The sequence below is a fragment of the Aquarana catesbeiana genome, linkage group LG01 (assembly GCF_042186555.1).
Source record: "Aquarana catesbeiana isolate 2022-GZ linkage group LG01, ASM4218655v1, whole genome shotgun sequence".
Taxonomy (NCBI): Eukaryota; Metazoa; Chordata; class Amphibia; order Anura; family Ranidae; genus Aquarana; species Aquarana catesbeiana.
The window spans coordinates 325,737,053-325,759,654 of record NC_133324.1 but is presented as its reverse complement, the minus strand read 5'-3'; the positions used below and the strand labels follow the sequence as shown (position 1 = coordinate 325,759,654).

Genomic DNA, 22,602 nt, shown 5'->3' with positions numbered 1-22,602 from the left:
TGTTATACGGAAGGAAAGTAATGTGAATCTGGTCAGGAAAATGACATGTATACAGGCCTGCCAATCCTTGACAGGTTTCCTGAAGCTCAGGGGGTTGTTGGGGTGGAAACATTATATACAGTAAAACAAAAGGCATAAATAGAATGGTTCAAAGGAATTGCTGCACAGAAGGCATTTGCCACCATTGACGTAGTAATCATCTAATCACATTACTAACAAAGCAAAATAAGCAAACCTGTACAATGCCCCCCTCAGGCATGGAAAAGCAATATGGGAGACCTTATTGTTAATAGGTTATATTTAGAGAGCTAAACAGCTTTAGCTCTCAAGAGACAAATTTGTCTAAGGTGGATTTCTCCTGCGTGTACCTGAAAAGGCAAGCTTATCAGATATTGTAGCAGGGATGAGAACATATTTAGCAAGACTTTTGTAAAGTACTAGTTCCAAAACTGACTTCTAGGGTGACAATGGCTTGCTCCTTCTTTATGACTTTTGTACTACATCACCTATCACTGGCAGTGCAATTAAAAAGAATAAAGACTATTTAGTGGCTGGTTCTTGTGTATGAGCAACAAGTATCATACTATTCAGTGTGTGCATGGAGAGGGGCAGGACAGAGCAGTATACACAGTGAGGGGGCAGTCTGTACAGACAGGCTCCCTCACTTGTTGATGCTGACTGTCACTGTCAGCTTTTAAATGCAATTGTCAGCTTTTTTTTTATACTTAATAGCTCCGAGAAGGACCTGTCATTCGGTCCTGATTCCATATAAACTGATATTTCCCCGATTCTATATAAACAGTGCAGAGCTGTCAAAAAAAGACATTCCTCAGTGCAGAGAGATAGAGAAGAGATACAATGTATCTCTCGGTTCATTAGATCAAAGGAATAAACTTCGGTCTGTAAATGAGGGCAGTTTAACCACTTAAAGACTAAACCTTTTTCTGACATTTGTTGCTTACAAGTTAAAATCAGTATTTTTTGCTAGAAAATTACAGAAAACCCACAGATATATTATATATATATATTTTTTTTTTAGCAGAGACCCTAGAGAATAAAATGGCAATCCTTGCAAAATGTTATGTCACACTGTATTTGCGCAGCAGTCTTTCAAACACAATTTTTTGGGAAAAAAATACACTTCCATGAATTTTAAAAAAAACTAAACAGTAAAGTTAGCCCAATTTTTTGTATAATGTGAAAGATGATGTTTCGCCGCGAGATTCGTGAGAGAATCTTGATCTTTATTTTAAGCAAAAAAATTGTGATTCTCATTTTATCCAGAATCGTGCAGCTCTAATGTAAACCAAAAATTTGACTCAATCGGTTAAATGGATGTAAAAACTGATGTAAACTGATCCGTTTTTTCTTTGAAAAAATGTGACTGACCTAATGAAACAAACTGAAGGCATGTGAATGCATGAATGCAAAATTAATATGGAATTTCTTAGGAAAATTAGCATGAAAATTCTCCAGAACATTTTATTGTCATTCGAAAGTAGTTTAAGATTTTGTTTGGTTTTAACATTTGATTTTGGAATGAATGGACTTTACCAAATAAAAACCACATACACTGTTAGAAATTTGTACATTCGAGAACAAATGTCAATTTGACTACACTAATGATTATAAAAACAAAGAAATGTTCTTACAAAGAAAAATGTGAAACAAAATTCTACAAGTGTATATCCAGCTTCACATTAGTGAGCACTTGTAAAGCTATCAGTGTGGTTTAGAAAAAATAGATGGAGCTGGCTTCTACTACAAGCTCTCATACTCTGCTTCAGTGGTAGACTGCACTGGATGCTGCTCAGAGCCCAGTGACTTGGGATATGGGAGGAGTAGCAGCTAGGGACCAGCACAGACAGTGATCTGACACTCCCTTCCTTATTTTTATGAAATGTATTTTGTGAAGAAAAAAATGTCACACAGAAAAAAAGGGGCTATTATAATAATTGATATTTCTCCAGTGCTAATTAAAAAAATAGATTTGCCAATTTAGGGTGGAAATTGATAAAACCTATAACTGCTTGATGTATATTTATTTGTCTGGTTAATTTTTATAAGGCCTTATGTGTGGCTTATAATCCTTTGAGTTAGGCTGTAGCTCATGCCAGATCTATTAAGAGGTTGTAAAACTACATTACATACACTGTTTTCACGTGTTTCTTTTATCGCATGTGATTTTTTTTTATCTTACTGTTTTTTGTCCTTCTAGGGTCTCTCTTTGTAGAACATGCAGCCTGGGCTGGGGCCACAGACACTTCCATATATTGTGCTCAAAGGTAAGTACTTACCACATTTAAATTAAAACTGTCATAACAGAAATATGGGGACTGCCACTGCTTGCCCTCTTCTAAAATGCCAATTTTCTGTCTGTTATACTGATCCACTGGTTTCAGTACTGTCGGTCAATGCCCAGGAACAAGTATGCAGGATCCGGCGAGCAAAACTGGCCCATAAACGAATCAAAATTCTGCCAGTTCTGCAGGGGCCAGGTGAATTTCGATCAGTTTGCGGCTGTCCCTGCTCAACAGAAGCTGATCGTTTGACTTTTGTCAAAGGGACATGGTGGAGATATTCTTGATTAGCGGCTGCAGCCAATCAGCTGCTCCACTGACAGAGATGGGTGCTGTTGTCAGAATACAGTTTCCTGGCGGGAGAGCTCCTCCATCTGGCTCATTTGTGTAAATGGAGGAATCTGTTAGCTGAACAAACAAAAAAAAGTAGCAGTGTATGGCCAGCTTATGAGACAAATCAGACAACCTTATTTCCTCCAGGTCAGTGACTCAAAGTATTTAAGCAAGATGGTCAATGTAATAGCTAGGCAACTTTTAGAAGGAGAGGTCAGCAATGAAAGCCTCCATTTTTCTCTAATGACATATCATTTCCTTCAAACTTTACTCTGCCTAAGCTGATTTTTACACAGGTTAAAAAGCACATTTTAGGTTTTTTTAGGATTTTTTAAAAACGTAATAGAATATAATATTGGCAGTTGCAATTTTTTATGACAAATGCTAATTGCATTACTGTCTATTAAATTTGTATTTTCAGTTAACAACACAATCAAATTAATTTTAGTGCACACAAACATAATATAATACCCAATTTTTTGGTAATATATAAACAGTGAGATTAGGTCAAGTAAATAGATACCAAATATGTCAAGCCTCAGAATTGCATAAAATGATATATTTTTTTTTAATTTAAATTTTAAACTTAGCTATATTATTAGTATTAATATTATTAACACAAGTGGGTAAAGCCCCTTACATCATAGAAAAATGCAGGTGATAGTTTCTCTTGAAGGAAACATTAGGGGTCTATAAGACCCCTAATGTTAACTCTGCACTTGGCTTGGACTGTGCTCGATCAGCTAATTCTCAGGCCAAAAACGGCTGGGATTTGACAGCTCTGAATTGGGAAGCGCTCAGATCTGAGTGCTTCTGGGTTCATGCTACCCAGGGAAGATCTGTGAATGAATGTACACTGATCTCCTGCTCTGCATTCTGACCTCCGCCATGCAGGTGTCAGAATGTAGAACAGCGAAAGGGTTGAATTCACCAGAAAATGGAAAACTGAATTCAAATACTTACCGTAATTTTCCTTTCCTGACGAACTCCATGGCAGCACAGCTGGGTATAGGCTCATCCCCCCCCCCCCATATCTCCAGGTCTAAACTCATATAAATTTGAGCCCACCTACAGCCTCGGCGTTCTGTAACTAGTCCTACCAAGCTGGGTGGGATCTGTGCTGCCATGGAGCTCGTCAGGAAAGGAAAATTACGGTAAGTATTTGAATTCTATTTTCAGTTTTCCTGATGGCTCCAACTAACTAGCCAAAACAGGGGAGGGATAATGCTACACACTCCTCAATTCTGACTAAAAAACAGAAGCCAGGATGCCTCTGCTAAACCTAACTGTCATTAAGCCACGAATATGAATATTTTGGTGCCCACATAGCTGCCTTGCAGATAGTTTCAGACACTCGGCCTTGCTGCCACTCTCAAGGTCAAGACCCTTCTAGTGAAGAGTCCCGTGATTCTCCTGGCACAGCCAACCCTTTCAACTTGTAGACCAAGGAGATGAGCTTTACCAACCAAGAGGCAATAATTTTTCTGGAAGCCGTAAAATCATTATGTGTTCCACCTAGAATTACAAAAAGATGCCCTGACTTCCTGATGGCAGAAGTCGCCTTGATTAAACATTTTAAAGCTTGGCCCATATCCAATTATTTCTTGAGTACTCCCCAAAAGGAACGTAGGAGGACAACCTCTTGTGTGATATGGACTCTGAAGGTCACAAAATTCGAGCATTGGCATGAGTACCACCCTGTCTGGGAAGTACGCAAGTATGGGTTCTTTAATCCCCAAGGCCACCAATGCTGACTCTCTTCTGGCTGGTGTTATTGCCACCAGTAAAGCAGTTTTCAGTGAGAGGTATCACATGGTGATTTAAGGCATCTTATGCAATAACGTCCAACAGCAATGGGAGATCCCTTTTCGGAAACAACAATTCAAGGTTTCAACCAAATTGCATCCTGTGCATAGGAGGAAAAAAGAAGAACGCAGAGGCTGTAGGTGGGCTCAAATTTACATGAGTTAAGTCCTGGAATCAGGGGGGGAGCGGAGCCTATACCCAGCTGTGCTGACATGGAGCCGTAAGGAAAAACAATGTTAAAATGCACAACTGTGAAAATATCTGTCTTTGGTTCATTTTAGGTGGAGTGAACAAGATCTGTGTCCTGTGAACAAGGCAGAAGTATCTGGGTGCTACAGTTCAGAGGCAGCATCCATGGACAGACAGCTGGTATATGAAAAAAGCCCTATGTTTGTGGGGAAGCCGTAGTGTACTAATTTTAAAATTGCGCATCTGTTTTGTTTGTAAGAACATTGGTTATGATTAGAGCAGAAGACGGTCGTGTCCTTTGTTATGACTCGGCTTTCAATTAAAATGATTACTAATAGATTTACATTGCACAAATACCTATCTAGATTATATTTACCAACTTCAGGTACACCTTTACACACCCTATAGACCAGAGCAGTCTTTTTACCTTTATGCTATGGGACTGTGTATTTGGCAGTGATTTTGTCATTACTTAAAATAGCAAAGTAATATATAGGGGTTTTTTCCCTGTAAAAAATAATAGCGAAGAGGAAGAAAATAATAATTAGGACTAAGTGCTAATACGAGGTTGAATAAGAACAAACTTTTTCTTACTTTTTACTTGTCAGGTTGATTTAACTGTCCATCATATCACATACTATCTCCCCCCTTTGAACTGCAAATAATGAAACTGAGAAAATACCTAGAAACAATATTACATTTGTATTTTGTATTTCTCTATCCTACATCTGATCAGTGTTCAAATACATTGAGGATGATTCATTGAAGCTTTTTGCAACACTTTTCTGACAGAATGATCCCTTTAAATATAAGTTCTGTGCTTATCACCTGAAAGCCTTGTGACAATTAAACTAGGAGTTCCAACGTGTGCAACAGATTCCTTTCTAATGCCGCGTACACACAAGCGGACTTTACGGCAGACTTTGCCCGGCGGACGGGATTTGGTCGACAATTCGATCGTGTGTGGGCTCCAGCGGACTTTGTTTTCTCAAAAGTTGGACGGACTTAGATTTGAAACATGTTTTAAATTAATCCGTCGAAATCGAGTCCGGTCGAAAAGTCCGCTCGTCTGTATGCTAGTTCGACGGACAAAAAGCCACGCTAGGGCAGCTATTGGCTACTGGCTATGAACTTCCTTGTTTTAGTCCGGTCGTACGTCATCACGTACGAATTCGACGGACTTTGGTGGATTGTGTGTAGGCAAGTCCATTCATTCAGAAAGTCTGTCATAAATTTCGTCGAAAAGTCCGCCGAGCAAAGTCTGCCGTAAAGTCCGCTTGTGTGTACGCGGCATTATTTGCACCACTTTTACAGTGAGTTGCTATAGCTTCAACAAATGATGAAAAAAAATGACCTTGAGTTCATAGATAATGTAACTTAAAGCAATTAAGACCAACTCTTATGTTCACATACAGAGACAGGCCAGTGTGGGGCTGCAGTGTGTATACTGTATATCTTTGTGTGTGACATTCCTACCCCTCAGTCTGGTGCTAGAAACCTGTGAGCAACAGTGGGTCAAAAAGACAGGCATATTACACATGTCCTTTGAACTTAAAGTGGAACTAAAAACAAAAAAAATTAAATTGCAGGCAGGCTATTTATTGCAGGAGAGACATGCAGTTTGCGGAGCCTAAGACCCCTTTCACACTGCCAGCAGGCCGCGTTAGCAGTAAAGCGCCACTAGATTTAGTGGCGCTTTACTGAGTTTTAGCGGCACTTTTCTGCTGCTAGCGGCCGAAGAAAGGATTAATTGCGCCTGAAAAGTGCTGCTGCTGAGATCTCTTTGCAGACACTTTGGCAGCGGTGCCCATTCATTTCAATGGGCAGGGGCGGTGGAGGAGCGATGTATACACCGCTCCTAAGCCGCTCCAAAGATGCTGCTTGCAGGACTTTTTCTAACGTCCTACCAGCGCAGCGCTTCAGTGTGAAAGCACTCAGACTTTCACACTGGGGCTGCAGGGGAGGCATTTTTCAGGCTTTTTACAAGTGCTATTTTTAGCCCTTTAGCGCCTGAAAAACGCCTTCAGTGTGAAAGGGGTCTAATGGTTTGTCATCAGGTCCACTTCCCATTTGATTAGTATTTGGGTAATAATGTTAGTTAGTATGGCCTATTTGTTTACATTCAGCTTTTATCCAGAGAATATCATGACTGGTATACGAATAGAGCCTAGGAATGAGTCATCGGTTGCTAGGAGGCCGGCCTCCTAGCAAACTTGAGTCCTGTGCAGCAAGCTGTCACATTCATGACAGCTTCACTGCACAAAATGCCCCACTTTGACTACTGGCATCTCCCGAAGGTTCACAATTGGTCTTAATTACTGCCAGTTCCCTAATCTGTGAGAATTGGTGGAAATTCTTTTTGAAACTGTTGCACTCATAGTGCTTTCATAAATTAGACACTTGTAGTTATAAAGGGACCCACTGCCATAAAATTCCCATAAAAGCTTAAATTCCCTTGAATGTGTCCAGGTAGACTGAGAGAATACTCATTCATTTGGACTGAGTAAAAATACTCACATTGCTGTTAGTAAGAAACATCAGTCTTGACAATTTGAGGGAATTTTCTAAACAATTTTGCAAACAAGTTCCCATGGACAGTATTTTATATTTTCTCTGTAAAGAGAAACCTTTTGATAATGTATAAGAGTAGTGTGCATTGCTGCTTGCATATTCTGCTGTCCAGTAAAAGACCTGGTTTCAGGTAATTATACAACATCGTTGGTTTGGTACAATGATGCTTGATCATTGGACTTGTTATGGGAGAAGTTACAAGTGCATCTCAAAAAATTAGAATATCATCAAAGATTTAATTTGATTCAATTCAAAAAGTTTATATAGATGTGTTACACACAGAGTAATATATTTCAAGCATTACTTTTTTTTTTAATTATTGCTTACAGCTAGTGAAAACCCCAAATTCAGTATCTCAGAAAATTTGAATTTTATATAAGACCAATAAAAATAAGATTTTTAATACAGAAATGTTGGCTTACTGTAAAGTATGTCTATGTACGGTATAGTATGCACTGTACCAATACTTGGAAATTTTTACATTTCATTTGGAAATCAAGGTCCCAGAGTCTGGAGAGGCACATAATCCAAGTTGCATGAGGTCCAGTGTTACGTTTCTATAGTCAGTGATTATTTGAGGAGTCATGCCATCTGCTGGTGTTGGTCCACTGTGTTTTATCAAGTGCAAGGTCAGCGCAGCCCTCTACCAGGAAATTCTAGAGCACTTCGTGCTTCCATCTGTTGACCAGCTTTTTGGAGATGCTGATTTCATTTTCCAGCAGGACTTGGAACCTGCCCACACATCCAAAAGTACCAATACCTGGTTTAATGATCATGGTATCACTGTGCTTCATTGGCCAGCTAACTCCTCTGACCTAAACCCCATAGAGAATCTGTGGGGTATTGTCAAGAGGAAGATGAGAGACACCAGACCCAACAATGTAGATGAGCTGAAGGCCACTATCAAAGCAACCTGGGCTTCCATAACACCTCAGCAGTGCCACAGGCTGATCACCTCCATGTCATGCCTCATTGATGCAGCAATTCATGCAAAAGGAGCCCCGACCAAGTATTGGTATAGTGCATACTATACTTTACCTAGACATACTTTTCAGTAAACCAACATTTCTGTATTAAAATTTTTTTATTTTTTTTTTAATTGGTCTTATGTAATAATCAAATTTTCCGAGATACTGAATTTTGGGCTTTCACTATCTGTAAGCCATAATCATCAAAATTAAAAGAAAGAAATGGTGGAAATATATCACTCTGTGTGTAACGCAGCTATATAAAATAGTTTCACTTTTTTAACTGAATTACTGAAATAAGTTAACTTTTTGATGATATTCACATTTTCATAGATGCACGTGTATGTCATTAAAGTAAACCTGTCACTGGGCTGGGCATTCATACTGAGAATGACAAAATGCATAAGTAGGGGTTGTCTAAATTATTTTTCAGAGACAGTCATCTTAAAATTATATGAAAAACAAGACTTTTTACTGTAAATATTGTGTTTGGTCCTCTTCCATTCTGCGACTTCCTATGAGTCAGTGATGACACACATTACAGTAAAGGACAAATCAGGACAGAGGAGGGGTCAAGGCCAAGTTAAAATAATAAATAAATAAAAGGAAATGAAACAAAAAATGATTGTTTTGATATGCGATTTCACTAAAAAGAAAACACTGCTTATGCATTTTTTTCATCATATTATTCGAAATACAGGGGATTATTACAGGTTCACTTTCAGTGCAGTTCAAATGTCTGTTGAAGATTAGTTTTCCTTTTATCATTTATATACCTCATAAATCTGGTCTCCAGACCAGTAAGAAATAAAATATTGAAATGTGCGGAATACAGAATGGCAGATGCTGTACTATATTGCACAATTAACAACTACTGAAGGTTTTCAGAATTAATCTTTTCTGCTCACATAAACTGTGGTAATATGACATCAGAAATACAAACCGTCCTGTTGCCATCAGAAAAAAATATGACCAGTTGAGCTCCAGAAGGTTTTATACCTTTATGACCAGGACATTTTTCGCTATTCGGCACTGCGTATTTTTAAATGACAATTGCGCGGTCATGCAACATTACGCAAATCCAATTTATATAATTTTTTTCACATAGAGATTTCTTTTGATGGTATTTGATCACCACTGGGTTTTTTATTATATAAACAAAAACAAATCAAAAACTTTGAAAAAAAAAAAAAATTCTACTTTCTGCTATAAAACATATCCAATAAAATCAAATTTCTTTATAAATTTAGGCCAAAATGTATTCTGCTACATGTCTTTGGTAAAAAATAAATAAATAAACTATATATATATATATATATATATATATATATATATATATATATATATATATATATATATATATATAGATAGATAGATAGATAGATAGATAGATAGATAGATAGATAGATAGATAGATAATTTCAAAATTGAGCAATTCTTATGTACTGATGGCCAACCAATCTCATTTCTTGAGGTCTTTAAAATGCCAGGACAGTACAAATACCCCCCAAAATGACCCCTTTTTGGAAAGTAGACAGTCTGAGGTATTTAGTAAGTGCCATGGCAATTGTCACATTTAAAAAAAAAAAAAGAAGAAATGAAATTTTTTTCATATTTTTTTTTTAAATACTGTCACCAGTGCAGTACATCGTCCTCATATGACTGGTGTGGTGATCTGGGACACTGACTGGTGACAATATGTTAAAAAAATAATTTTTTTATTCAATTTTTGTAACGTTTACTTTTTTTTTTTTTTTTTACACCATTTTTTTATACTTTCATCACCATTTTTTTATACACTTTGATTGCTGCTACAATGATGATCACTGTAACTGCAATATTTTGAACTGTCATGAATGGATTACATTCATAACAGCTGTGATTACTAGTGATCTGTGATTGGCTACAGCTAATCACATGGTACAGGGTGCTGTGATTGGCCCAGGTACCATGTGATAGCTGTGGGCCAATCACAGCATACCTGTATAGGAAGCCCAGGTGGTATGAATGACAAACAGCTTTGTTGATATTGTGATTGCATAGCAATCAGATGATTCCTGGACTGCTTAAAGGTTACGGTGGACACATCTGTCATAGAAGCGTTGTGCTGTGTGCCTCATGCTTGATGAAGTACATGTACATCACCCAGGCTGCCCGCAGTAAATGTACTGTGGGTAGGCAGCAACTGGTTAAAGGCTTACAAATACCATTGTGCTTTATGTATTTTTGGTATCCCCATCTGTCATGATGTACAGGGGTTGGATATATTAATACTTTGCTTGCATCCAACCCCTGTACATTCTACATAAAACATTATGTGCGTATATACTTTGCTAGCAAATTCGTGCCTCCCTGGCACGTATTCTGCAGAGCTGCATTTCACTTACCTCTCTCTTTATTACCCACTTGCCAACCATGCTATAGCCGAATGACCGACACAGCATGGCCAGCCAGTTCTGGGAGGGCGTCATATAACAGCCACCCATGATCGTGCCCACCCTGTGATCGCTGTCTTCTGGACACAGCTGATCACAGATCAGAATAAAGAGCCAATCAGTGGCTCTTTACCATGTGATCAGCTGTGTCCAATCACAGCTGATCATTATGTAAGCAGAAGCTAGCTATCGGCATTCCTTTCCTCACACTGACAGCGTAAGGAGAGGAGAGCCGATAACCGGCTTCTGTGACAGGGACATCTACACTGATTATCAGTGTCCTGATCAGTGCCACCTATCAATGCAGCATCATCAATGCCCACCAGTGCCGCCTCATCAGTGCTGTCTCATCGGTGCCCATCAGTGAAGAAGAAAAATTACCTGTTTGCAAAAAATTTTCAGTCATATTTTAGTTTTTTTTTCGCGAAAAATAAAAAACCCAGTGGTGATTAAATACCACCAAAAGAAAGCTCTATTTGTGTGAAAAAAAATAATAAAAATGTCATATGGGTACAGTGTTGCATGACGGCACAATTGTCATTCAAAGTTTGAGAGCGTTGAAAGCTGAAAATTGGCCTGGGTAGGCAGGGGGCAAAAGTGCCCAGTAGGCAAATGGTTAAGTCTGTTCTTCTACCCACCCAAGCTTTACATTTTCATCTCTAAACTTCTGTCCATGAGTCCTCTCTTCTTTCAGTGACTAATTTCCACACAACCACTTACATTTGCCCTGCACCATCACCAGTGCACTAATGCATGTTCAGCAGTACAAATCCTTGTATAAAATGCTATCACCACAAATAAAGCAGTCTCTCTTTAACCACTTACGGACCAGCCGCCGTTGTACTTTGACATAGAATACCGGGGTTATGGCAACAGATAGCTGCCATAACCCCAGTATTTTCTTCAACAGCGGGTGGTCCTCTTTCAGATAAAAGTGATCTCCGCAGCGGATTCACTGCGAGGTCACTGTTATTGGCGGCGGGAGAGGTGACCCCCTCTCACCGCACTCCGGTCGTCTCCGCCGCCTACCGCAGCCGTCGGTAGCGGCGGAAACGATCCGATTCCCTCCCCTTAGTAGCATGGAGCCGAGTGAGGAAAAGATGGCTACACTTGGCTCCATAACATTTCTGCCCAATGGTCTTAAAGGGGAAATAAAAAAAAGACATTTATTTTTTATTGCATTTAAGTGTAAATGTGAGATCTGAGGTCTTTTTGACCCCAGGTCTCGCATTTAAGAGGTCCTGTCATGCTTTTTTTCTATTACAAGGGATGTTTAAATTCCTTGTAATAGGAATAAAAGTGACCCAAAGTTTTTTTTTTTTTTTAAAGGAGAGTGTAAAAATGAAAAAATAAAATTTAAAAAAATTGAAAGCGCCCTGTCCCGCCGTGCTCGTGCGCAGAAGCGAACACATACGCGCCTGCATATGAAAACGGTGTTCAAACCACACGTGAGGTATCGCCGCGATCATTAGAGCGAGAGCAATAATTCTCACAAAAGAGCTCCTCTGTAACTCAAAACTGGTAACCTGTAGAAATTTTTAAACGTCGCCTATGGAGATTTTTAAGGGTCAAAGTTTGTTGCCATTCCACGAGCGGGCACAATTTTGAAGTATCTCATGTTGGGTATCAATTTACTCGGCGTAACATTATCTTTCATAATATTAAAAATAATTGGGCAAACTTTACTGTTTCTAAAAAAATAAATTGCGCTTGTAAGTTCACTGCACAAATACGGTATGACAAAGTATTGCAACAACCGCCATTTTATTCTCTAGGGTGTCTGAAAAAAATATATAATGTTTGGGGGTTCTAAGTAATTTTCTAGCAAAAAAAAAAATGATTTTAACAAGTAAACAACAAGTTTGAACAATAGTCTGTTGGTGCCCTAGTGTAGGTAGTAAAAACCACAGAAATTTGCAGCTGTCCTTTACTGCTATTTACCAATTAGTGTTCATAAAGTCTAGAGAGTTACTACAAAGGTAAAATGGTCTTCACAAAAATGTCAACTGGCATATAAAATAATCCCTGTGCTGTTATAACCCTTCACCATTATATACATCTGCCCTTACTATTTTGCTTGCCTTTCAGGGTAAATGATTTTGAGTTCTTTTCACACTATTTGGTGTTATGGTCTATTTATCAATATTTTCACGATTTCAAGGTTCACACAACTTTTACCCAGCATTCACTAATTATTAGAAGAATGTGTGAAAATAGCGTACGTTTTGGGTGAAAACATAAATAGACCCGTATGTGTACCTTAACACTGAAGCCCATTTTTTCCATACACTCAATAGCACATTTGCTGTGTTTTTAACCATTTGCTCTCATATACCTTTTTTTGTGCAAAGTTTATTAAAACCACTTGAAGAACAGGCTTTTTCTGGCACTTTTTGTTTTTTTTAGTTTAAATCACTATTTTTTGCTAGAAAATTACCTATAACTCCTAAACATTTTTTTAGCAGAGACCCTAGGGAATAAGATGGTGATCATTGCAATTTCTTATGTCACGCGGTATTTGCGGAGCGGTTTTGCAAATGCAATTTTTTTGGAAAAAATATACTTTAGTGAATTAAAAAACAAAAAAAAAACAAAACACAATATATACCCCAATTTTTTTGTAAAATGTGAAAGATGGTTAGGGCGAGTAAATAGATACCGAACATGTCACGCTTTAAAACTGCACACACTGGTGGAATGGCCACAAACTACAGTACCTAATCTTTAAAGGTTACCTGTCACACAGAGGAGGTCTAGCACTAGAATTATTGCTCTCGCTCTAACGTTTGTGGTGATACCTAACATGAGTGATGCGAATGCTGTTTACATACACGTACGTGTCTAACATATGCAGTTGCTGCTGCACGTGATCACTGAGGGATGGGGGCACTAAACTTTTTCTTTTTCTTATTTATTTTCTTTTTACACTGTTCCTTTAATTTGATTTTGTTTTTTTGAACACTTGATCAATGTAAACATCCCTTGTAAAAGAAATGACAGGTCCTCTTAATGGAGGGATCTGGGATCAAAAACACCCCAAATCTCTCCTTTACCTTTAAAAGCAAAAGATCAAAACATTTTTTTTTTTGCTCTTTTGCTTTAAAAAAAAAAAACTTTACTTCCAGCCTGGACTGGAAGTGACGTCATTATATCGCTCCGGTCCTCCAAGGCCATAGAGGCTGCCAAAGAGGATCTACTCTTTGATCGCCTCTAGAACTAGCCGGCCGCACTGTCGGATTGTGTTTCGGGCGAACCGGTGGAAACAGTAAGCCCGAGACACACCGGCGAGCAGCGGGAGAGGACATCGCTCGGATCACTTTCATGAGAAATCCAGCTGCCGGCTGTAAAAAACAATACTGGGGTTATGGCTTATATCTTCAGCCATAAACCTGGTAAAGCACTTCAAAGCGCAATGTACACGTATTGCGGTCTTGATGTGGTTAACACTTTAGGAAGTATATTACACAGACTGAGCTTTCACTGATCACTTTCAGTATGTAAACTGTACCTCAGACTTTCTCACAGAGATCAGGAAGCATTACCTCAGTCACGCTACTCCTACGCCAGTCATACTAATTCTTCCTGTCACCAGGACAGGCATACATAAAAATTTTGTAAATTTTTGTAGTGTTAGGGGAAAAAATGACCAGGTATTCTGTTTCTGTATAGTTTACGGAAATACCATGTTTGATATGCAGTTAAAATTCAGTATCTGTAAGCAGGGCAGAAAAAGCCAGCTTTCCTGCACTTTGAGAGGTTTGAAGAAAACATGTATAAACCAGTAAGCTAAATCTGAAGATGGAGAATTCATATAGGATCATTTTAACTGTATGCTGAAATCCTACCTTTAAGGTTAATATGAAATACTATTGTCTCTTGACTTGAGACCAGGTGACCTTACCCTTGTTTGCCTTAAATAGCACATTTTGTAATGCAATTCTTTTCTTTAAAATATAGTATAAAGCAGCCTGTACACATCACTGTAATTCTGTAACCCAAGAACTATTTTATTTGTTGTAGAAGAAAAACATCAAAGGTGCCTTATGTTATACTCATGTGATTTAATTGTCTTTTTAAGGTAGAATTTGAAATAATATCCTGAATAAATATGTTAGTAATCATGTGCATGTTTGGTTTTTCACATATTTATTTAAACCACACCAAAAAAGCTGAAAAGAATGCTGGAATACAGTTTATAATTATGTAAACAAAATTGTCTTAAATTGGATGTAAACCCTCTCTATACCTAGTGAAGTGAATAGCCTCAGATGATACACAGGGATGAAACAAATACACCCACATAAGTTTTACATATCTGCTGTCTTTCCCTTTCTACACTCGGAACTCGGACACTTGGAAAGTGCAGATCGTGTTAGAAATCTTTCTTCCTCTTCCAGCAGTGGGTGAGGAGTCTGGGCTTACGCTGTGTGAGAGCTGATTAGAGGAAAGTCACACCCCCCCTCCCCCTCCACATAGGCAGAGGAATGAAGGAACATGCAGAACTGTATTATGAATAGAAAAAATCTCTGCTTATCTGCCTCTAAGCTCCCTCCCCAACACAAATTTTCAGCTGCTGTTATCTTGTGTTGGAGAACTTGTCAGAAGTGACTCTGCTGATAACAGAGGAATGGAGTAGCGGAAAGACATGACACTTAGAGCTTTGGAGAGAAATACGTAAAAACTACAGATGTATGTACCCAGGTCAAAATTCAAGAATGGGGTTTACAACCACTTTACCCACTTGCCTAGCGGGGCAATTTTGCATACCGCAGAAAGTTACTTATAACACACAAACATTATATATTTTCTGAAAGCAGATGTCCTAGAGAATAAAAAGGTAGCTGTTGCAGTTTTTTATGTCACAATATTTGCACAGTCTTTTATCAAATGCAAATTTTCAGGAGAAAATACACTTAAACGCATTTTAGTGTAAATACACACAATATACTATCCCATTTTTTGGTAAAATATAAAAGATGAAGTTGTGTGGAGTAAATAGATACCAAACATGTCCAGATTTAAAATTGTGCATGCCTGTGAAATGGTGACTACTGTACCTAACATTGTCCATAGGCAACGCTTTAAAAACTTTTTGAATTCTTCAGTTCAGGGTGCTGGATCTATTGCTCCCTCTACGATGTTTGTGGTAATACCTCACATGTATGGTGCAGCATTTTCATATGTATTTACATATGCATGCCTGATCTATGTGCGTGTTTTCATTTGCGTGCGAGGACAGGGGTGCTTTTAGTTTTATTTTTTTTTTGTTTTTTTACACTTTTTTCCATTTAACTTTTTTTGCTATCACAAGGGGTGAACACCCCTTGTTATAGTCTCATAGAAAAGTGGGCAGATTCCCAAAAGGTTGGTCTATAGTGACCCCAGACAGTATGCTATCAAAATATATATAATTTATTGGACATAAGACATTAAAAGAAAAAACAGTCAATGCAAAACCTCCAAAGAGTCTTTGAGTCTGGAGTCAATGAGGATGGCAAATGTGATCAACTTCTCCAGCTCAGTGGGTATATCTCCAGCTGCTATCTCATCCTTGATGGTATCCGAGAGACCATGAGAAAAGGCAGCCAGGAGGACCTCATTGTTCCACGCAACCTCTGCTGCCAGAGTACGGAATTCAATGGCATAGTTGGCAACAGTTCCCGTACTCTGTTCGATGGACATGAGGTACTTGGCAGCAGAAGCGGAGCGTGCGGGAACGTCATATACCCTTTTAAACGAAGCCACAAACTCAGGGTAGCTCAAAACAACAGGTTTTTTCGTCTCCCATAGAGGGTTTGCCCAGGCCAAGGCTCTCTCAGAAAGCAAAGATATCACAAAACCTACTTTGCTTCTGTCCGTGGGAAATGCCTGGGGCAGCATCTCAAAGTATATCTCAACCTGGTTGAGAAACCCTCTGCATTGGACTGGATCACCCCCAAATCGCTGGGGAAGAGGAGCGGAACCAGACATACTTCTTGTAGAGGTAATACTTGAGGCGGGTGCCTGCACAGAGACTGGAGCAGCAGCAGAGTCGGCCTGCAACACAGGTCGTACTGGGGCGGCCACAGTGGGAGATTCCAGGTGAGCCAAGTGACTCAGGAGCGTTGGTAACGCCATGGCAAACTGATCCATGCGGTGATCCAGTTCATCCAATCTGGAAAAAAATATTACCAACAAGTGGATTGACTGCATCTTCTGAATTCATGGCCTTCGCCTGCTGTCAGAAACCATGAAATCTGGCCGAGACAGAAGTACAGTTAAATCACACTTGTTTAATAATAAAAGTAAAAAGAACAAACGTAGTCAAAACATAGCCAAAGTTCAGTAACTGGAATGGATAGTCAGCCAAGCCAGAAGTCAGGGATCAAAGTAGTGGAACAGCAATCAGGATCTGGAGCCAGAAGGGATGTCAGCAAAGCAAGTCTTGAACAGGATAGCAGGAGATAGTTTCTGTGATGATGACCAAGGCGAAGACAGAGAACCTCTGGACTGGACAACTTAAGTAGGCAGGACTGACGAGCAGGATATCAACAGCTGAGTAACTGTTGAAAGATAGGAGCTGACAATTAGCCGACAGCTGAGCAGCCAGCTCAGAGAAGGAAGGGCTGAGCCCAGCCTTGACAGATAACCCCTACTACTACCTAGCATGCCTCACTTTTCTGTTCATGTATTAGGATGATAGACATTGTTTCTTCAGCTTTTCCTAGTAGTTTTTTTTCCTCTCCTCATTTCTGATAGAGCTGGTCTCTATAATTGAAGATATACCATAGTTACAGCTTTTTTAAAACAATCTACTGAGCTGGCCATAGCTAGTTCTTGAGGGAGCCTATTCAACATTTTCACAGCTCTTACTGTGAAGAAGCCCTTCTGTATACAAAGCTTAAATCTCTTCCTCCAGACATAAGGAGTGCCTCATTGTCCTCTGTAATGACCTGAAAGTGAAACCCCAAAGTTCACTATATGGACCACTTATGTATGTATACATGTTGATCAATTCCCCCCTCAATCTCCTCTTCTCAAGAGAGAAAAAATTCAGTTCCTCTAATCTTTCCTCATAGCTGAGCAAGTTTATTAATTTGGTCTCCCTTCTCTGTACTTTCTCCAGTTCTCAGATTAATATTTTTGTGAACTGGTGCCCAAAACTGAACTGCATATTCCAGATAAGGTCTTACTAATGATTTGTACGGGGGCAAAATTATGCCCATATGGAGTCTATACCTCTTTTTAATACAAGAAAGTATTTTGCTAGCTTTAGAAACGGCAGCTTAGCTAATGTTCAGTCTATGGTCTACTACAGGGATGTCCAAACTACGGCCCTCCAGCTGTTGCGGAACTACACTTCCCATGAGGCATTGTAAAACTCTGACATTCACAGACATGATTAGGCATGATGGGAGTTGTAGTTCCTTAACAACTGGAGGGCCATAGTTTGGACACCACTGGTCTACTAGAACACCAAAATCTCTCTCTAAAATGAACTCCCCCAGCTGTTCTCCTAGTATGTATGATGGATACATTTTTTTTAGCTCCCAAGAGCATAACTACACATTTATCAACATTAAACCTCATTTGCCACATAGTTCCATAATCCATCATTGCATTGATGTTGGCTTGTAAATTGGAGGTATTCTGTAAGAACATTATTCCACTGCAAAGCTTGGTGTCATCTGCAAACACTGAAATTGTACTTTTAATCCCAGACCATATGTCATTTACAAATATGTTAAAAAGTAAGGGTCCAAACACTGAAACTTGGGGTATATCACTAATAACCCTAGACCATTCAGAGTAAGATCCATTAGCCTCTACTTTCTGAATACAGTCTTTTAGCCTATTTTCTATCTATTTACAAAATGAATTTTCCAGCAGGCATGTAGACTTTAATTAACACATTAGCCATATGTGGGGAATGGTGTAGAAGACTTTGGCAAAATCCAAATATACAATGTCCACAGCAACTCCATTGTCTTAGCTTAGTTTTAGCTTTCTTTGGTCTATCATGAAGTTATGCTATTGCTTAAAATATTATTTTCTAGCAAAACTCTTCTGTGTTCTTTCATTAAACTCTCCAGTATCTTCCAGACTATAGAAGTTAAATTAACTGGTCTGTAGTTACCTGGTAAAGACATTGATGGCTTTTTAAATATAGGCACCACATTGGCCCTACACCAGTCCAGTGGTATTATGCAAGCCATTAAAGAGCCTCTAACAATTATAAACAATGGCTTGGATATAACAGAGCTTAGCTCTTTGATGACCCTTGGATGCAAGTCATCTAGTCCAGGTTCTTTATTCACCTTTATTATGTTTAAATGTTTCTGGACAATGTCCATTTTGAGCCATTATGGATCATTTGGGGATATGTCAATACTATTCACATTAAGGATTTGAACTTCCTCATTTCCTTTTGTATCCACAGAGCTGAAAAAAGATATTCAATAAATTTGCCTTCTTCATATCCCCAATGACCAACTTATCTAGTAAAGGGCCTACATGCTCAGACCTGACCTTTTTACTGCTAATATGCAACCCCAATTCAAAAATGTTGTGACACTGTAAAATCTATGTAAAAACAATGCAGTGATTTGCAAATCTCATAAACCCATATTGTATTCACAATAGAAAATACAAAACATATCCAATGTTTAAACTGAGAAATATACAATTTTAGGAAAAATAAATACATTTGAAAATGATGGCAGCAATGCGTCTCAAAGTTGGAACAGGGCAATAAAAAGCTGGCAAAGTAAGTGGTACTAACAAGGAAGAGCTGGAAAATCATTTTGCAATGAATTACAGTGCCTTGCAAAAGTATTCACCCCCTTGGCATTTTTCATGTTTTGTTGCCTCACAACCTGTAATTAACATGGACTGTTTCTGGATTTGCATCATTTAATTTACAGAACATGCCCACAACTTTGAAGATTTTTTTTTTATTATTGTGAAGCAAATAACAAATAGGGCAAAATAACAGAAAAAGTCAATGTGCAAAACTATTCACCCCCCCCAAGTCAATACTTTGTAGAACCACCTTTTGCGACTATCGCAGATCCAAGTCGCTTTGGATAAACCTCTATGAGCTTGCCACATCTTACCACTGGGATTTTTGCCCATTCCTCCTTGCATAACTGCTCCAGCTCCTTCAAGTTGGATGGTTTGAGCTTGTGAACAGCAATATTTAAATCTGACCACAGATTTTCTATTAGATTGAGGTCTAGGCTTTGACTAGGCCATTCCAACACATTTACATGATTCCCCTTAAACCACTCAAGTGCTCAAGTGTTGCTTTAGCAGTGTGTTTGGGGTCATTGTCCTGCTGGAAGGTGAACCTCCGTCCTAGCCTCAAATCACACACAGAGTGGTACAGGTTTTGCTCAAGAATATCCCTGTATTTAGCACCATCCATCTTTCCCTCAGCTCTGACCAGTTTCCCAGTCCAGACTGCTGAAAAACATCCCCACAGCATGATGCTGCCACCACCTTGTTTCACTGTGGGGATGTTGTTTTTTGGGTGATGTGATGTGTTGGGTTTGCGCCAGAAATAGCGTTTTCTTTGATGGCCAAAAAGTTCAGTTTTAGTCTAATCAATCCAGAGCACCTTCCTCCATACATTTTGGGAGTGAAGTAAATGGTCCAATAAATATTATTGTACCTATGTATTAACTTGTCTATCTCTATAGTTAGCTAGTCTATTAAAACTCTGACCACATGTTACTGTTGATATCACAATAATACAAGGTTAGCTATGAAACCAAACACACGGTTTATAGGTATTAAGTCTTATTTATTTCCCAAGTAAATAGGAAACCTAACATAAAATACTAGAGAAAGATATTACAAACATATACCAACAATACACATCATATCAGAATATCAAAGATACTTATCACAAGGCTTTCCCGCAAGGCTTTGTATCATCAGCTAGGCTCAGATGTTGAAGAGAGATAGCCACGTGGCTTAGGCAGCCACCCGGCTTGAACCAATAGTGAAAAAGGGACAAACTGCTGCCTGTGTTCCCTTTTTACTGAACATTCACACCCACTCATATCCAACCCCATTTGCCTCCTATCCAATAGATTTTGCCAAGAGGTAGTCCTAATATCTGTCCATTCTCCAGGATGCATGCTGTATTGTCCACTAGGAGACAGCGTTTGTCCATGAATCGCCACCGTCTGACCTGGGTCAAATCTTCATAGACATCTTGGTCTTTGATCTTCTGTAGCTCAACCCATCAGTCATCTTGGCAGCAGGGGCTCTCTTTGAAGCTTGTAATCACACATCTCACACCAGGTAGGCTTGAGCCAAGCCCTTCTTATTCTGATATGCTACAAAGCTTTGATGTGTAACTGGTTACATTCCAACTTGGGGCTAACTGCCTGTATCAGCCAGGGAATGAAATACCATAAATATATTAAATCATGTTGAATTCCAACATATCCCACTTTGCGCCTAATGGGCGCATACCACCCTTCTTCAGACAGGGCTCCTATGGAACAGTCCATAACTGTCTTAATGTGTTTCACTTCCCAACATGTTATCAGAAACAGTTCCCATGGAACAGTCCATAACGTTCTTAACGTGTTGTGCTTCCAAACATGTGCAGCTTTGCCACTGTGTGACACACCACCATCATTCTTCAGCGACAGCTTCTATGCCACCATTCTGTATCTTCGGTATCTTCTCCTTTCCGATAACTTTAGGACGGGGTGCAGTACAGGCAAGGGGTGTCCATTCACTCACCATTCACCAGCACACACTCAGAGCAACATATTAACCAGCTTTCAGATACAGAGTCTCGAGGAAGGCCTTACTCACCCATATTACTACCTAAAATACACATATCACACTATACCATAACATAAATCAACCCATTACCATAATATATACATATATACAGTGGGGACAAAAAGTATTCAGACCCTCTTAAATTTTTCACTCTTTGTTATATTGCAGCCATTTGCTAAAATCATTTAAGTTCATTTTTTTTCCTCATAAATGTACACACAGCACCCCATATTGACAGAAAAACACAGAATTGTTGACATTTTTGCAGATTTATTAAAAAAGAAGAACTGAAATATCACATGGTCCTAAGTAGGGATGAGCCGAACACCCCCCTGTTCGGTTCGCACCAGAACATGCGAACAGGCAAAAAATTTGTTCGAACACGCGAACACCGTGTCTATGGGACACGAACATGAATAATCAAAAGTGCTAATTTTAAAGGCTTATATGCAAGTTATTGTCATAAAAAGTGTTTGGGGACCTGGGTCCTGCCCCAGGAGACATGGATCAATGCAAAAAAAAGTTTTAAAAACAGACGTTTTTTCGGGAGCAGTGATTTTAATGCTTAAAGTGAAACAATAAAAGTGCAATATTCCTTTAAATTTCGTACCTGGGGGGTGTCTATAGTATGCCTGTAAAGGGGCGCATGTTTCCCGTGTTTAGAACAGTCTGACAGCAAAATGACATTTCAAAGGAAAAAAAGTCATTTAAAACTACTCGCGGCTATTAATGAATTGCCGGTCCGACAATACACATAAAAGTTCATTGATAAAAATAGCATGGGAATTCCCCACAGGGGAACCCCGAACCAAAATAAAAAAAAAATGACGTGGGGGGTCCCCCTAAATTCCATACCAGGCCTTTCAGGTCTGTATGGATATTAAGGGAAACCCCGGCCAAAATTTTTTTAAAAAATGGCATGGGGTCCCCCTCAAAATCTATACCAGACCCTTCAGGTATGGTATGGATTTTAAGGGGAGCTCCGCGCCAAAATTAAAAAAGAAATGGCGTGGCAAGGGCCTCATCCCCACAACCCTTGCCCGGTGGTTGTGGGGGTCTGCGGGCGGGGGGGCTTATCGGAATCTAGAAGCCCCCTTTAACAAGGGGACCCCCAGATCCCGGCCCTCCCCCCTTTTTGAAATGGTAAGGGGGTACCTACCATTTCACAAAAAAAGTGTCAAAAATGTTAAAAATGACAAGAGACAGTTTTTGACA

The 22,602-nt window shown here is 39.2% G+C and overlaps 1 protein-coding gene across 1 annotated transcript in view; it reads left to right on the top strand.

Annotated features, from left to right (window-relative positions):
- The window catches only part of LOC141144788 (acyl-CoA dehydrogenase family member 11-like), a 182,386-nt gene extending 176,145 nt beyond the window's left edge, over positions 1-6,241 (top strand). Inside the window, exons 14-15 of the mRNA XM_073630819.1 lie at positions 2,219-2,285; positions 4,721-6,241. Of these exons, the coding sequence (XP_073486920.1) occupies positions 2,219-2,285; positions 4,721-4,847 (194 nt within the window). The 3' untranslated portion in view covers positions 4,848-6,241. The remainder of the gene's footprint in view (positions 1-2,218; positions 2,286-4,720) is intronic.
- Positions 6,242-22,602: the final 16,361 nt, after the last annotated feature.